General features: G+C 53.0%; 2 protein-coding genes across 5 annotated transcripts; one reads left to right on the forward strand and one right to left on the reverse strand.

The window, feature by feature from the left end:
• Window positions 1-900: 900 nt before the first annotated feature.
• Window positions 901-12,832, reverse strand: FUS (FUS RNA binding protein). Its single transcript, XM_059731469.1, has 15 exons — window positions 12,780-12,832; window positions 11,672-11,696; window positions 11,070-11,224; window positions 10,282-10,423; window positions 9,679-9,887; window positions 9,229-9,412; window positions 6,329-6,363; window positions 4,714-4,746; window positions 4,479-4,585; window positions 4,199-4,328; window positions 3,846-3,947; window positions 3,595-3,718; window positions 3,422-3,510; window positions 1,837-1,987; window positions 901-1,171 (listed from the first exon to the last, which is right to left on the reverse strand). Exons 1-15 carry the CDS (start codon window positions 12,790-12,792, stop codon window positions 1,132-1,134), a joined length of 1,539 nt encoding a protein of 512 aa, XP_059587452.1. The 5' UTR covers window positions 12,793-12,832; the 3' UTR covers window positions 901-1,131.
• On the forward strand, window positions 12,080-16,670 carry LOC102558013 (nucleolar protein 3). 4 transcript variants are annotated; one of them, XM_059731575.1, is made up of 3 exons: window positions 12,080-12,447; window positions 15,335-15,677; window positions 16,093-16,670. In XM_059731575.1, exons 2-3 carry the CDS (start codon window positions 15,377-15,379, stop codon window positions 16,380-16,382), a joined length of 591 nt encoding a protein of 196 aa, XP_059587558.1. In that variant the 5' UTR covers window positions 12,080-12,447; window positions 15,335-15,376; the 3' UTR covers window positions 16,383-16,670. The 4 variants fall into 4 exon arrangements, with proteins under 4 accessions (XP_059587558.1, XP_059587557.1, XP_059587556.1 ...); XM_059731574.1 differs by lacking the exon at window positions 12,080-12,447 and adding an exon at window positions 12,930-13,059; XM_059731573.1 differs by lacking the exon at window positions 12,080-12,447 and adding an exon at window positions 13,954-14,204.
• Window positions 16,671-17,494: the final 824 nt, after the last annotated feature.

The following is a 17,494-nucleotide window of genomic DNA, read 5'->3' on the forward strand; positions in this document are numbered from 1 at the left end:
GGGAGGCAATTAAGGGTCAATTAGCTGCTTGCTGAAGTAATTAGTTGAGGCTCTGGTGACAAGTCAGAGAGAGGTAGAGTGAAGTGCTTTTGACAACAAAATGACAGGACAGTTACTTCAGAGCAGAGGCAGCAGCACCTCCTCCCCCCAAAGCCCAGGGGACACCTCCACCCACAAGTCACTCGCTGGGCCCAGGGACGGAGGTGCCATCATTAGTCTCCAGGATTAACAGGACCCAGGAAACATGCACTCACGCAAGACCCAGGACAAAAACTGCCCCCTTCCTTCATTAGGCTCCAGCGCCTGAGACTGTACAGCAGCTCTATCCCTGCCACCTCCACCCACCCCCCAGTACATACATACCCCCACTTGTGCACATGCAGATCACCCTGTACACGCACGCTCACACTCAGCGTGTATAGGACATGGTAAATATAGGGTCTGCTGGAGCGTAACATGTTAGTCAGCCTCTACACCCCACCGTATTATCCCATACAGCCTGCAGAGCTGGTAGCCCGTACGTACACTTTGTGCCTCACAGCTGCCCCCAGCCCCACAAAGCCGGCCCATACAGCCTGCCTGTATGTACATATCTAAAACCCCCTATATAAGAGAAGTGGTCCAGGGGGGTACAGGCACACCAAATGTGGACACTATCCCCTACAGCTGCTAGGGACTCACTCTATTTACCCTTCACAGCATACACCTCCCCCCCCCCCAAGCAGGCTGTATGCAGACAGTACCCCATACCACCTGTACCCCCCCATCCCATCCAGCCCACCCCCGCCCCCATGAAGTGCTAAGCACCCTCAGCACATCACAGCCACTGCATGCTCCCACCAGAATTCACCCCGCTCCTGGGGGGCAGGAAGCAGCGAGACGAGGGGGGGCAGCGACCAGAACAATGTAGGGTGTCATTTTAATGGTTGGAGCTCTTCCCTCGCTCCCAATACAGCCGGAAAAACCCCCATTAAAATCCCTCAAGGGCGGTACAAAGTCGTACACAAAGGGTGGGGAAACCGAGTCACGGCTGGGTGTCAGAAGAGCTTGGGGGGGAGGGAGGGGACATCGTATAAAATAAAGGGGGGGGGGGGTCAGGATGCCAGAGTGTGTGGGGGGGTCTGTACAGTCTCAGTATGGTCGCTCACGGCGGTCTTGTCTGTGATCCCCTCTGGAGAAGAAAAAAAAAAAATGGGGTTAGTGAGGGGTGGGGCATAAGCAGCAGCCAATGGCAGACTCCTTCTCTCCTGCTTACAGGGGACCCCTAAATCAACCCCCCATGAGTCACCCCCAACTTCCTTTCCTCAGGTTGCTACCATAATTCCCCACCTAGCATGCACTGACCACTTGAAAGCAGCCACCAAAGGCCTAATGTTTGGCTATGGAGCTGGTTGGGGGTGGAGCCTATCAAGGAGCTGCAAGAAGCCTAGTCTCACCCAGACACAAAGGTCTCTGGGAAAATTCCTGTTTTCTGCCCCAAGAGGCAGCTGTCCCATCCACAGCAGCAAAGAACGAACCCATCTTTAAAGGCACAGCGTCTTACTGCAGGGGGATTCTTGAGGAAGCATGCACTGTGCAGGAAAGAGAGGGCGAGTCCCTAGCACCTGGGCTATTATAGGTGGGCTATTATGGTAGATCCTTCCCCTGCTGACTAGAGGGGGCCTCATCTCAGTTGCAGACTCGTTAAGTTAACGAGCTCTGATCTGGAACCCACCCCTTCTACCAACCAGTGGGGAGCAGCTCTGCTATTGGACAGCCCCATGACACAGGGCAGGCCATCCCCACGCCCCCTCATGGGCTGGGGAAGGGAACCCAGGTGTCTGGAACCTACTTTACCTGGAGTCCATTTTGCCTGGGCCATAGCCGCCCCGGTCACCGCCGCGGCCGCCCCGGAAGCCACCTCTGTCACCGCCACGGCCGCCCCGGAAGCCACCGCCACGGTCAAAGCCACCTCGGCCTCCGCGGCGCTCTTCACCGAACCCGCCGCCTGGTGGAGAGAAGCCAAGGGGGCAAGGGTAAGAGAATACCGTATTGTCCTGCATACAACATGCACACTCCCCACACAGCAAGGGACAACTTCTCTTCAAGAGAATCCCATTTTCAGAGGTGTTAATGACCCCATCTCCTTTTTAATTGGTCTTGATGCTTATGGGAGCTCGCCTCTGTTAGGTCAACAGCCTTGGACGCTCCAGCTCTTTAGAAATCCCTGGATCCACCCAGAGACCAGGCTACCGCAGCAGCAACTAGTGTTTCAGGTTTAGTTGAGCATGAGAGGGGCGAGCTGAAGACAAGAGCTGTCATGGAACCCCCCCAAGTACGGGGGAAATTTTCGTGTTGCTATTGTGAACAGGCCTGAGCCTTTCCTGGTGGCGTGGGGTATGAACTGAACCGATGTAATGACAACGATGACTGTTACCCTTGTTAACGATAATTATCATTCTCATTATAAACACTGCCATGGCAACCATGTGCAACAGTGATATGGTAATAATAGCAGTAAATTTGATTCTGATAAATGGTATAAGATGAAGGTTTATAATAGTAGTACCAATGCTACAATGCGATGCCAATGATATGGTAATGATATTGATGACATAATACAGTAAAGTTATAATAGCATAGTCTGCTAATGCAACACAAATAGCAATGTTCTGCCAATAAGATGCATTGTTGACACTAACGATAACAATGATGACACTGCTAGACTACAGTACTGCCACGTCAAGATCACTGTTGTTACCGTCTTATTAGCATAGCTCTGTTAATAGCACTGCATTAGCATATCATCAGCTATTATAACGATATGCTACTGCAATGCTAAAAGCAATGATACTTTGACTACATTAACTATACTATACAGTAATGATAGTGGTAATGACATCATAATGATATAATCATGCCATGATAATATGCTAATGCAAGGCTAATAACAATGCTATGCTAATGAAATGCTTTGATCATGCCAACTAAACTGTAACATAAGATATAGCTATGCTATGCTAATAGTGTGGTTTGATGCTCGCTATACTGTAATACAATAGTTATGCTACGATAAGTTAATGACACTACAGTAATGGAATGCTCTGATGATGCTACCTATACCGTGATGATGCACCAACAGCCATACTACAATGATATGAGCACTGTGTTAACATGATGTTAAGATACAAACTATACAGCGAGGATAACAACGAGAACGTAATAATGATAATGATGTGGTAATGACAATAACATGCTAATGCAATGCTATGACGACATGCATTATCACACCACCACCATCACACCCCAATGACGTAGTAAGAATGTACTAATAATGACACCTTACATCCATACTACAGTAAAGAGTGCAATGGTAACCGTACTTTCCCATGACAGGGGCATGTTGTACATGGGACCCCGCAGGAGCCAGGCAAGGCCTTACCCATGTGAGGGCCTCCAGGCCCATCAGGCTTGGGGGCCTTGCACTGGTTGCACTCGTTGCGCCAGGAAAAGTTCATGTTCTCACAGGTCCTGCAAGACACAAAAGGGGTCACAAGGGTCCCAAAAGGGCTGGTAACCCCCCCCCCCCAAAAGACCCGCCCTGGTGACACTTACGGGTTGGGGCATTTCCAGTCCCCGGCACGCTGCTGCCCACCTCCGCCACTGGGGAAGCCGCCGCCTCGGCTCCCGCCACCACCACCGCTGTTGCCAACGCCGTAGCCACCACGGCCCATGGGTCCTGGGGGGACAAGGACTGGTGTTAATGGGAACACAAGTCCACAGAGAGGCTGAGGGGCTGGAACCCACCACCCCTAATCACCCCTCCCTCCCCAAGAAGCCAAGGCACCAGCCCACACCGTCCTTACCTCCACGGCCACGGCCTCCACGCCCATTCCCGCCGCCACGGTTGAAGTCGGCCCGTCGGGTGGCGAAGGAGACCTTGATGGGGTTGCCAGAGAACTCCTTGCCTGCCGGGAGGAGAGAGAAAGCCCGGTTAAAAAAAAAAAAGTCAGTCACATGGTCTAATTTTGGCCCTGTTCATTAGATACTAATTAATGCCCCCCCTCCCCCCTGAAGAGGACGCACACTCTGCTTTAATTAGACACTAATGACCCCCCCCCCTTCTTGATCATCAGGAAATGCACCCCCCTTTGCTTTGAGTTGATCAGGCGCTCTGGTCACACTTAAGAAAAGGACTCAGGAGGCCATGGCTACTCACCATCAAACCAGTCGATGGCTGCTTTGGCTGAGGGAGGGTCGTCGAAGGAGACCGTGGCCTCCCCCTTCAGCTTGCCCGTCTCACGGTCTGTGTACAGGTTGATCATTGGCTGCCCTGTCTTCTTGTTGGTCTGAAGGGCAGAAAGGAGACACGCGCGTCAACCTGGAAGCCCTGGGCGCAGGGGTGGTGAATCACTCTATGCAACCTCCAGAGGGTGGGTGTAGAGGCAGGCCAGCACCTGGAAAGGGCCCCAAGGTGCGCAAATCTAGCTGCCAGTTACCTTAATGATCCCAATCTGCTTGAAGTAGTCAGCCACCGACTCAATAGTAACATTTTCGCCAAGCCCCTGCACGAAGATGGTGTTGTTGTCCGAGTTATCCTGCTCTCCTGGTTCAAAGAACAGGTACAGGTCAAAACCTGGGGAGCTGCCCCGTTGTGCCTCCACCCCGTTCTTCTTTCCCTGTCGTTAACTATTTGCAAACAAGGGAGCAGGGAGAGAGGAAACAGCAGCTTACCGGGGTCGTGACGTGATCCCTGGTCCCTTGGTCCTTTGAGTACATGAAAGCAAGGAGAGAGACAAGTCAGTGGGGGGGGGGTGGGCCTGCTGGATTCACGTCATGTCACACACACACATGCACGCACAGACACACACTCACGCACACACGTAACAGCAAGCCAGTGTTGGAACATGTGCTCTCAATTACTACTCTGGCCATGTACCCGGAGACTCGAGACACTTCGAAGAGGACCATACAAGCGCTGAAAAACACCCGGCTGTGCCTTGTTCCGATTGTCGTACTACACACAGGCTTTGTATAAATAGGTACTTGTAATAGAGATGCATCAATCAAACCCATTCAGCTTGGCCCTTTTAACAAACAGTTTGCATTTAAAATGAGACACCACGAACACTGGTACGTCCGTTGTTACACCTCTTTTGTGCTGTCTGCACCCTCAGTTAAAATCCAGCGCCTTGCTGGAGCGCCGCCCCTGCGGGCTACTCCGCGTGGGAGCCCCAGGACCAAACCACCGACTCTTAACGAGCTTTTAAATAAAGTGATGCCCCGAAAACGGCTTCAGCCCGAAGTGAGAGTTGAGCTAGATCTCACGCGGAGACAATACGTTTGAACCATTAAAAGTCGTTCACCTCCAACCGTTTAGACATTTCGTCTAGTGTTTACATTGATGGACATATTATTTATTGTCTCTATAGGATTTATATTGATGGACGTATTATTATCTCTCTGTCACCAGTTTTTTTGCACCTTGATTGCAACCACAGCTGACCAAAATCCTTCTTTTTATAAAGCATATGCCCAACACTGGTCTCGTTATCAACCTTAAAATCAAGAGATCTTTCATACCAAAACCCCTGGCAACGTTTAGATTTCACTGAATGCAAAGATACCGTTTCTTTATCAAAAAATATAGTTCTCTTTAAAAAAAATAAAAATAAAAATATACCTTTTTCTTTTTAAGCTATAAAACCACGTCAAGGAGCTGACGGAAATTATACCAGACCGAAAATTCATTCCAGTTTTGGGGGGGATTTTCCCCAGTTTGGTTTTCTGTACCAATAATTACAGAAAAGGTAAAGTAAAACACTTTAAAAAAAAATAAAAAATGCCTCCCTTGACCTTGGAGATCGCATGCAACAGACTCACTGTGGGATTTTAAAACATCCACCAAACTTTCCTCTCTCTGCTGTGCTTTACCACTCACAAACCAGACACAATTATGAAGTAGCAGATTTTCTTCTTGCCATTTTTCACCCCTCCACCCCCCAAAAAAACAGCACAAAATCGTGCATGTCTTGCTGCAAAAACATACAACCAAGATGTATTGGCACCAAGAACTCCGATCGAGAAGGAAGCAGAAGCCCCATGTGATATGGAACGACACAATGTCCGTATGAATATTATATAAAGAAAACCCATTTTCATGGCTGGAAAGGTGCCCCCATAGGTTGTATCTGATACATGGTGGCTTTTTTCTAACATACTAAAAACATATAGATATTCTGAATAGATAACACAACCTCTCTCTGGAAAATAAAGCTACGTCATTACACACAATGTCTATTTTTTCTTTTTTTTTTTTTTTGGTTCAAGGTTTGAACTCGGGACTTACCACCAAATTTATTGTAGCCACCTCGCTCACCACCGCTGAGAAGATAAGTTAGAAGATAATGAAGCTTTTTTTTTTGTTTCCACAGGGAACAAAGCTTTGCTACTTAGGTCTTTGCCGCACCACTTTTCCCATCAGGTTTTTTGTTTTGTTTAAAAAAAAAAAAAAAAAAGAACCACAAAAAAAAAAAAAACACTCCCTAAAAAAAAAAAAAAAGAAGCTATTTCCAAACTTTGGCACTTTTGGGGGGGCTCTGAACGTTTCTTTCAATTCTTAAAATACACTTTTTTTCCAGCTAAGATCAACCGCCAACACCTTTGCTTCTCTTAAAGTCACTGCAGCCGCTGAGATGCCCAGGAACAACGGCGACTCCTCCGCGTGCGGTGTGGCTCCGTGAACAGATTTAACACTGTATCAGACCAGTTGCATTTATTTTTGTGTATATATCAGATAACGAATACGTATTGTTTGTATAGATATAGTTTTCGCCCCTGCCCTTGTGTATACGTGGTACCAGCCTGCGCATGGCTTATTTTCCGAGAGGTAGATATAGGCATATATAAATTTACATCAAAAAAGAGGATTATCTGCTTTGAAAGCATAACGAAACCCCAAAGAGTTGCCTGCGTGAAGTGAATTTCAGAGGGGGGCTGTCAAGCCTAAGCCTGTCTGATATCACAGCTCTACTTTCCCTCCCTCTCACCCTAAAAAATAATGCAGAAGGTGGAGAATTGATAAAGTTCATTGACTTTTCACACCTGTGGCACATAAAATGCAGAGTTTGTTAACAGGTAAGAAGTAGCATTTCACAGCAGATTAAACAAAGCAGCATCAAGACGATATTTTTTCCCCCTCTTTTACTTACCTTTTAAATTAAAACAACACAAGCTGGGATTAGAAATCACAGCATGGGCTTCCCCGTCCCAGCTTGTGGCCCTTTGTTATTATTATTATTTTCCCCCCCCACAAGTAATTGTCAACCATCAAGCAACCTCAATTGAGGGAGGATCGTTAGTCCCAGGGCAGTTTCAAGACCTGGTTGGTGTGCAGATGCCACAAAAACGAGAGGCAGAGAGGTACGGAGGTGGGAACTGAAACAAACCACTCATCAGCACCCCTGGGCAGGGAGTCTGGACGGTCAAAAGGGTCCTGAGAGCGCCGCCGTGGGCTGACAACACCCAGCGCCTGCACGTGGTACCTTGGCTTTCCAACCTGTGCAGACACCAGATTTGACTGCATTTCTGCCACACAACACCCATTTTCCTCTTCTGAGAGGCTTCGTTATAAACCCCACCCCCAGGTTTCTTACCAAACCAGGGGCTGCTGGGAAAGGGGGGCTGTTAAAATTCACCATTCAAGTGAAACCTGTGAAGAACCACCATAATTTAAGGTATATCAACTAGCAAACCACTGTAATTTGATGTATACAGTGGGAAAACCACTTTAATATAAAAGGTATGATGGGAGAACCACCTTAACATAGGCTATATAATGGTAGAAACACTGGAAGTTTTAAAGGTATATAATGGACAAGCCACTAATTTGACATTTATCAATTGGGAAACCATCATATTTATGGTATATAATAGAACCACCTTAATGCAAGGTATATAATGGTAAAACTACCATAATTTATAATATATCTGATAGACAAGCCATTGTCATTTGAAGTCTCTTAGGAAACCACCATAATTTATAGCATATAATGGGAGGACCACCTTAATATAGGATATGTAATGGTAGAAACACCGTAATTTAACGTATATGATGGGCAAACCACTGTAATTACAGACCTATCAATTGGGAAACCACCATAATTTATGGCATAGTAAAACCACCTTAATATAAGGTATATAATGGTAGAGCCATCATAACTAAAGGCATAGGATAGAAAGAGTCAAAACCACTGTCATCTGAGGTATATAGATTGGCAAACCACCGTTGTTTTATATAATGGAAAAACCACCTTGATATAAGGCATGTGCTGGGAGAGCCACTGTAATTTGAAGTATATAAAATCAGAAAACCACCTTAAATTTAAGGTATATAAATGGCAGAACCACTGTAATTAAAAGGTATACATAATGGAAAAACCACTGTAATCTGAGGTCTCTCAATTGGCAAGCCACCGTAATTGATGGTATACAAATGGGAAAACCACCTTAATAGAAAGTATATAATGGTAGGACCACCCTACTTTAAAAGTCTATCAATTGGCAAACCACCATAATTTATGGTATACCATGGGAAAACCACCTTAATACAAGGCATACAAACGGTACAGCCACTGCAATTTAAGGTCTATCAATTGGCAAACCACAAATTTAAGCTACGTAACAGGGAAACCATGTTAATAAAAGTATATATTGGGAAAACCACCATAAATTTGAAATACGTCGTTAAAGAACCACCTTAATTTAAGGCATATAATGGCAGACCAACCATAATCTGTGGTATGTAATGGGAAAACCACCTTAATATAAGTGATATATGATGGGAAAAGCACCGAAATTTACAATCTATAGCATAGCAGCAGAATGCAATCAGGCACTTGTGATTCACACCTCCGAGCATGTTCCCAAGGACACAGAGGGGTCCCGGGGTGGGCCCCTGCCCCACAGTTACATGTATCACGCCATCCAGTGGCGAGTCAAGCAGTAAAAGTTAGGCTGGGCACACGTGCAAAGTCATCAGCACACCATAAAAATGGCAGTCCAGCTATGAAGTCAGTGCCTTTTGAAAGCGTGGGACAACTTCTGAGCTAGTTTCTCTCCAGCTTTAAAAAGAAATCAGGACTAGTGGCAGGGATGGGGGAGGGGGGTGGAAGCAACTGTGTTTCCCCACCTAGGCCGAACAAGGCTGTTGCATGATCCCTGTCCCACCAGGAGCATGTGGACACCTACCCCATGCCTCCACCGCGGCCTCCCCGGCTGCCTCGGCCACCTCGATCAAAGCCGCCGCGGCCATAGCCCCCGCGCCCACGGCTACGGTCTTGCTGGCCTCCACCATAGCTGCCCTGGTCCTGGTTGTTGTAGCTGCCACCACCACCACCACCACTCATGGACTGGTCCTGGCCATAGCTGCCGGCTGCAGGAGAAAAAGGGGGACAGCTCAGTGTGGGGGGCCCAGACACCTGGGTTCTTCCCACCTCTGGACTACCTCTACATCGGGGGGGGGGGGTGTTGGTTTACAGCCAAGAGCCAGGACTCCTGGGGTCTACCCCTAACTCTATAGAAGCAAAGGGGTCCACAGGCTCCTGGATACCTGGGTTCTCCCCCATCCCCACAACTGGGGGAAAGGAAAGCCATTTAATAGCAACCCCCCCTCCGAACTGCCCCCCCCCAAGGACTCACAGCCACTGCTGCTGCCACCTCCGCCACCACTGCTGCTGTATTGGCTCTGCTGGCCATAGCCCTGAGAAGAGTTGTAGGATGACGGCTGCCCATAGGAACTCTGCTGCTGGCTGCTGTAGCTGGACTGCTGGCCGTAGCCGCTGCCCCCACTGCTGCTGCCGCCGCTCTGGGGCTGCCCATAACCGCTGCTCTGGGAGCTGCTGCCATAGCTGGGGCAAGAGGGAAAAGACATGGGGCTGTAGGCAGGGGATCTGAGAGACACTTGGGTTCCTGGCCTGGGAGGGGGGCACACAGGGACTGGGGACCCAGATGCCCAAGTTCTCTGCAAATTGCACATGGTCTCGTAGGTGAGAACAGAGGGGAATGGGAGCCTGGACACCTGGGTTTTCTGGGAGGGGATGCGAGGGGGTGTAGTGTTCAGAGCTAAGAAACCCTGGGAGGAGCCCGAGATGCAGTGACAGCTGCAGGATGAGGTTCTCTAGGCAAGGACCGCGTGCTGCTGGGCTAGATTACAGGGAATTGGGGACCCAGACACCTGGCTCTCCAGGAGGGGAGGTGAGCGGGTGCTGGTGAGAGCAAGGGGCCTGGGTTTCCCACAGATACCTTCCACTGGAAGAGCTGGCTGCTGGCTGCTGCGAGTAGCCAGGGTAGGAGGACGGCTGCCCATAGGAGCTCTGTGATGTCTGGCTGCTCCCGTACCCTGTTGACGTCCCGTAGCCTTGTGGCGTTGACGGAGTACTATAACCTGGCAGGGGGAGAACACAGACCTCTTTCAACACCTGTACCCCAAAAGTGAACAAACCGCCCACCCCAATATCTGCTGCCCTTATGGACTGGCACTCCTTTACACCTCAGTTTCCCCAACGCGTAAGACAAAAATTATGAGAGCCAATTTAATAGACAGAAGCTGCTCAAGAAGCATTCAGGAGAGCGCCACCGGCAAGGAGGATGTAGACCTGATGCTTTAACGAGGCTGCCACAAGCGAGATCAAACGCTGCCAAAAAACAAAGCTGGGGGTGACTTGCCAAAGGAGCAAAACCAGAGAGCTGCTGCTCTGCCGTGGCTGAGGTGAGCCTCTCTTGCCGCAGAGGAGAATAAATTAAAAAAGAAGAGTTGAACCTTACGGACCAGCTGAAACAGGCACGCGTATGTCCATACGTAATACCCACATGTGCATTCACATGTGTACATATCTCATGCATGCATCCACGCATGAGCTCAGGGCAGCTGGGGGGAGGGGAACATGTAGATATAGGCAGGCCAGGAAGGGAGATGTATATACAAGGCAGGCTGGGAAAAAGAGAATACAGCAAATGTGCAAGGCAGGGCTGGAAAGTGAACGTAGGAGGTAGGCAGGCTGTGGGGGAGGGGGCGGCACACGAAGACGTACTGCTCTGCGTCTGGCCGTAGGAGGAGCTGTAGCTGTTCTGGCCGTAGCCCGAGGTGTCCCCCGACTGCCCGTACCCGCTGTAGCTCTGCTGGCTGTAGGGCTGGCTGGCCTGCTGCGAGTAGCCCTGCCCCGGCGGAGTGGGGTAGGCCCCGTAGCTGCAAGAGAGGACGCCCGGGGACGTGAGATCCTCCTAGCCCCTGGGTGCGGGCACCCGCCAGAAGTGGGCCTGCTGGTTGGACCGGGGGGGGGGGGGGGGGGGGGGAGACGGGCCACTGGCTGGACCGGGGGGGGGGGGGGGGGTACAGGAGGAGACGGGCCACTGGCTGGACTGGGGGGACACAGGGGCGAGTTGGACTGGGAGGGCGACACCCAGGACGGGATGCCCTGTTCGGCCAGGACATAAGACAGGACTGGCCACCGGTTTGACTGGGAAGATGGGACGCTGGATAGGATGCAACTCTGATGGGACTGGGAAAACCAGACACTAAGAGAACAGGCCCACTGGTCTGACTGGGAAATGGGGCACTGGGTGGACAGGGAAGGCGAGGGCCTGCGCCCAGGCTTGCCACGAGGGCCGGCGGGGGGGGGGGGGGTGCCATTACCTCTGTGTCGCCGGCTGGGAATAATCTGCAAGACGGGGAGAAAAGCGAGAGAAACCGTTAGGACCCCAAAGCCTAAGCTCGCCCCCCCCCGTCAGTGTGGGCATGGCGGCCCCACACCCCGGCACAAGGGACAGTGCCTGTAGCGGGGGAGGGGGGTAGCAGGAGTCATGTCACCCCAAGGAAGGCAGGAAGGCAGCACTTGCTACGGTACCGAGACAACCCTGGGATTCACGGCTGTGCCTGCTCCCCCCTCCCCCGCAGCATCCGCGGACGCGCGCGGGTGTCCTTCCGCCCAGGGACGCACGTGGGGGGGAAGCAAGAGCGGTCGGAGTTGCCGCGACTGCGCATGCGCACTAACCCCAGGGCGCCGCAGCGGCCCGTTGCGCACACGCCGGCCCGCCCCGGACGCTCCCGCACTGCGCAGGCGCCACCACGCAAATCCCGCGCCCCCCTCCGGCGCGCATGCGCAGCCGGCTCCCTCCGGCCCACGCGGGGACGGCGGCCGCCGCCATCTTGGCACACAAAATGGTGCCCAATGGCGCAGCTGGATAAAGGGAACCGCCGGGCCCCGCCCGCCCGGAAAATGGCGGGCGCTGGCTTTCCTCCAGCACGGCCGGGGGCCAGAAACGGAGGAACACTAGCTTGCACCCCCACAAAGCTTTGCGCCAGGTCGCGCTCCGGTGGGCTTGCCGAGGTACCCCCAACCCTTTGTATGACGTCGTGGCAGGCCCCCCCGCCCGTTGTGACGTCATCCCAACCCACCCCTGCTCCGTGAGGTAAGTGCACCCCAGGGGCCCCCCCGCCCCCTACATGAGGTCACGACATGCCCCGACTCGTGACATCACTCCACCCCCTAGAGCTCCCCTGGACGTCCCTCACCCCCCACCAACCCCTCGCATGACGTAACCGCGGCCCCCGCTATCGCCACTGCACGATTGCCCTCTTAAGCCAGCACGCGACCTCGCTGCCCCCCGGAAGTCCTCACATTACAGTCCATGCGTAGCCCCGAGCACTGCACGACGTCACTGCCACCCCCGTGGCCTCCCCACCATTGTATGACTTAATTGCAGCGCCTACGTTGCACCCCGAAAAGCAGCCTAGCCCTCACCGTTAGACGCCATGTCCTCCCTCCGCGCTGCCCCGCACCGCACTGCGCGCCCGCCCCCGCCCCCGGCCTTGATATACCCGCCCCGTCCCGCCCCGCCCCCGGCCGCTACCATCCGCAGAAAGGGGGGAGCGCAGCACAGCTTCGTCTCCCCCCGCCCCATTTCCCCTGAGCCCTCGCTCCCCCCCCCCGCGTGCGGATTGCCCCCCTCCCCGGTGTTGCTGTCGTGCTCTGAAAGGGGAGGGTGCTGCTCTTCCTGCCCCTCCCCGCGGGAGGAGGAATGGTACAGTCCGCGGGGCTGCGGTGGGGGGGAGGGATGAGCTCATGGCGGTGGGGGGGAGGGGGGAAGGAACCATGTGGGAGAAGTGGGGGGGTGTAAGCTGCAGCTGGCTGGGGGCTTGCAATGGGGGTGTAAATGGTGTGTGCGCTGGGGTGTGAACTGGTATATACGAGTGGGTGTGCAGCAGTGTAAATGGATGCACAGTGGGGGTGTAATTGGTGTGTGTACTTGGGTGTGCAATGGGGGGTACGGGTGGAAAGGGGGTTGTGCAGGATGCGGAAGGGGGTGAGAGAGATGGGGCCTTTGTGGACAGGGTGTGTGTGCGTGCGCGTGTTGGATGCCTGGGGGGTGTGTGTGTGTGTGTCCTGGATACCTGGGGACTCTTGTTTGTGCATGCACACGTGTGTGTACGCGAAAGAGGAATTGTTTTGCAAGTTCGGGGGGGGGCTGTGTGTGGGTGTGGGTGCATGCACGCACACGGCCCGGACACCTGGGTTTTGTGCGTGCACGCATGCATGTACATGCACACAGGTTATACGCCTGGGATCTGTGTGTGTGTGCGATGCCACGACACCGGAGGTGTGTGTGCACGCGCGTGGGTGGGTGGCCTGGACGCCTGGGTCGCGCTCTGGGCCCACAGGCCTTGCTGTCCGTCCCCCCCGCACGCCTGCTCAATGGTTTCCTCCCCTGGAACACCAGGCTCACCAGTCTGGACCGGCTTAAACCAGCTGGGCCGTTGCCTTGGCAACAGGGAGCCCAATGGTCCTTGCCACCCCCCACATCCCCCCCCACCTACCCCCCATCTCCCGGACAGTGGGGCGGGCAGCCTGGACGCCTGGGCTTGGGCGGGGTTGTGTGGAGCGTAGGGGGGGAGCCCGGGGGGGGGGTGCCTCTCCATGCCACGCTCATCTGCTGTGAGGCCCTTCTGCAAGGCAGCAGATTATTTTGTCATCAAGGGGAGTATTATACACAAGCAAGTATGGTAACCGCTCCCCCCTCCCCTTCAGCTTCTCCAGGACACAAATAGTGCACCCCCCCCGCCCCCCACATGGGCCAGCCCGGCGCCTCCCCCAGGACGGGACAGGCGGGGGGCACAGGGGACGGGACGCGCTGCGCTGCGCTGCGCTGCCTGCGTGACTCAGCTGCAGGTTGGGCCTTCTTCCCATCACCCCCTTGGCCTGATGGGGGGGGATGGGGCAGGGGAAATAGGGGCACGGGGGACTCCTCCTTCCCCCCACCCCCGCCCAGCTGATGGGGAGAAACTGACCCCCCCCCCAGGGATCAGGCCTACAAGGAACCAGGGAGAGGGCACTTTTATGCGGGAAGATACAGTAGAAACCTAGCCCGTGCTGCTATTGCCCCCTCCCAGAAATCACCCCCCACATTTGGGGTAGGGGGCAGCTGGGTATTGCCCCAGGGCAAGGACCAGCTGCTGCTTTGAACCACCTCCCATAAGGCAACAGCTCTGGCATTACCATATTTTCCCATGTATAGCGTGCACGTGCCTGCCCCCCCATATTTTGAGGCGGGGTGCACGAGGGGGGAATCTGGTTTCTTGCCCCAGAGGGAAGCCCCCTTGCTGTCATCCCCATTGCGGCAGCTGTGTTATTACCGCATTTTCATGCATATAACATGCGATCCCTGCCCCCAACTCAGCCCCCACAAGTTTGGAGGGTGCATATCAAGCAGGAAAGCTGATTTTTTTGCCCCACAGAGAAACTCTCCTGCCTTGATCCCTGCAGTGCAGCCTGGGCGTTACCGTATTTTCTGACGTGTAATGCACACCTGTCTCCCAGAGGCGAGCAAAGGGGCCTGTTGTGCGCTAGAAAATACAGAAGCTAGAGCATGCCGAAGTAGGGGTGGCTACGGCCCTCCAGCCTTTGGAAGAATACAGGCCTGACTAATTCACCCATCGTATTTCTTTGGCTTCGGATACAACTTCTAAACCGCTTAAAAAAGGGGAGACACGGACAGCAAACGATCATATTTATTCATGTATCACATGCCTGTCACTGCAGCCCACATCTTCATTGGGAAAGGAGGGTGGGGGGAAGTTTCCCATGTCACTGCACTCTCCAGCATCCATTTCCAGCTCCATTCCCTGAGTTTTGGGGGGAAAGAGGCGCGTGGTAGGTGAGTAAGTAAGGTGCCTCCCCTTGCCGCTTTTGGGAGGGGCACGGCTGAAAGGAAAAGGCTGAATGGTTGGGCTCAGAGGTGCTGGGGGGTGGGAACTCTTTTTTCTGCCTCTTCCCAAATGAGCCACATGCGTGATTTAAAGGGGAGACGCGTCGTACGCTAGAAGCTACGGCAGAGCCCGGCAATGGCGGCTGGCAGCAGCTACGCCGCCGTCCGCGACCACCGCCAGGAGCTCGTGGACATCATCGGGCGCGATCCCGAGAACACCCTGGACGAGCTGGTGGCCCAGTCGCTCCTCAGTGAGGACGAATACGACGCCCTCAACCAGACGCCGGGGGCAGGGCCCAAGGTCAGGAAGCTGCTCATTTGCATTCAGAAGAAGGGGGAGGCGGCTTGCCGGGCCCTCCTGGAGCAGGTGGACGCCCTCTTCCCAGGCTCCGTTCAGGCCTTGCTGCACCCGCCGCTTCCCCGGCCCTCGCTCTACGGTAAGCTGTGCCCCTTCACCATGTTTTCCTGCATGCAACACAGCACAGCGTAGGCTTGGATTTGAGCTCGCACCACCCCTGTTGCCATGTTTAACCTCCCCGCCACCTCCAAACCACCTACATTTCTTCTTTGCTTTGGTTTTCTTTATAAAAAGCTCTACCCAGGAACCACCAAGCTCCTCTCCCTCGACTGGATGGGGAAGTGGCAGAATATCTGTCCCCTCATCAACGTGCCAAGACCAGCACGCAAAGCAAAAGGAAACGGAGATGGGAGATTAGCGTTGTGGTATAGTGGGGAGAAAAATAGGCGGGTTGTGCACTAGAAAACACAGTAAAACACAGCTCATTGTTCCCGTTATTCTGTTCCCTCCTCTGCTTTTTAATTAATTAATTGCGTTTCTCCCTGCCTGGCTAGATTTCTACAACCCCGAACGAGACGCGCAGCCATCGCGATTCTCTGAGCGCCAGGAGAGGGACTGTGTCCACCCCGAACCAGCTGCAGGAGCAGGAGAGCAGGAAGAAGAAACGCCAAGAGACAAGGAGGGGGAGGAAGACAATGAGGGGGATCCCCAGGAGGAAGGGGAAGGGGCTGAGGGGGAAGCAGACACAGCCCCGGACCCGGAGGAAGAGGAGGGCGGAAGCCCAGAAGAACCAGAGCCAGAGCCAGAGCCAGAGCCAGAGGAAACATATTCAGACACCGATTAACACCCCCCCCAAAAGAAAAATCAACAACAAAAATCAAAGCATCTAGAACATTTAAACAAGGAGATGAATGAGGGAGACGTGACAGTTGTAGAGAGGGAGGAAAAAAGTGAGTGTTGTATACCAATAAATACAGTAACTGGCATTATCTGAGCATAACACAAAGCAGCAGCCAGACCAGGAGTAAGGCCATTCAAGCCAATGGTGGCATGAATAAGGGAAATGAGAGTCATGAGTGGGGGGAAAGCATGTTGTATACTAATAAATACGGTAGCCGACATTATACACCAATACATTTGGTAACTGGCATTACATGAGTGTAACAAAAAGTAGCAGCCAGACCAGGATTTAGGCGGTTCAAACCAATGAGGGGGAGGAGGGAGACGAGACAGTCCTAGAAAGGGATAAAAAAGGGAATGTTGTATACCAGTAAGTGTGGTAAGTGACATTGTACCCCAATAAACACGGGCACTGCCATGGTAGCGGCGTAACAGAGCAGCAGCTGGACCAGGCTTCAGGACCAAGGAGGTAAACGAGAGAGACCAGGCAGAGGGTAAAGAGAAAAATGTGAGCATGCGTACCAATTACTGTGATAATAGGCATTAATACAGTAACGGGCACTATATGAGCGTGATGCAAAGCAGCAGCCGCGGGGGTGAGGTTAACGAGGGGAGGAGACCTTTCACTTGCCCACTTCCCAGTGGTGACCTCGGCCTGCGTACAGGACGCTGACGTAACTTGCTCCCAGCGCACCGTATTCGTGCGACTACCACCGCTCTCAGATGAAACCCGCCCCGCCATTTGGGGAAGACTAATCAAAATGATTTTCCCCTTTAAATCGTACTGTCCCGAGCCAGCTGGAGACCCCCATTTTCAGTGGGGGGGGGGCAGGTGAGAGTTATATGCCAATAAATAAGGTAATTGACATCCTACCAGTGGAAAATGAGGTAGCAAGCAGGCCAATGAGGTTACGGAGACAGATCAGGGGAGGGGGCTAAATCCAGCCTGCATCTTGGATGAACAGAACCTGATCACTGCAACATACCGTATTTAGCCGCCTATCACGCACCCTCTGATGTGGCACATGCCCACGCTGTGGAAAAGGGGACAAAACC

Source organism: Alligator mississippiensis, chromosome 7 (assembly GCF_030867095.1).
Source record: "Alligator mississippiensis isolate rAllMis1 chromosome 7, rAllMis1, whole genome shotgun sequence".
Taxonomy (NCBI): Eukaryota; Metazoa; Chordata; order Crocodylia; family Alligatoridae; genus Alligator; species Alligator mississippiensis.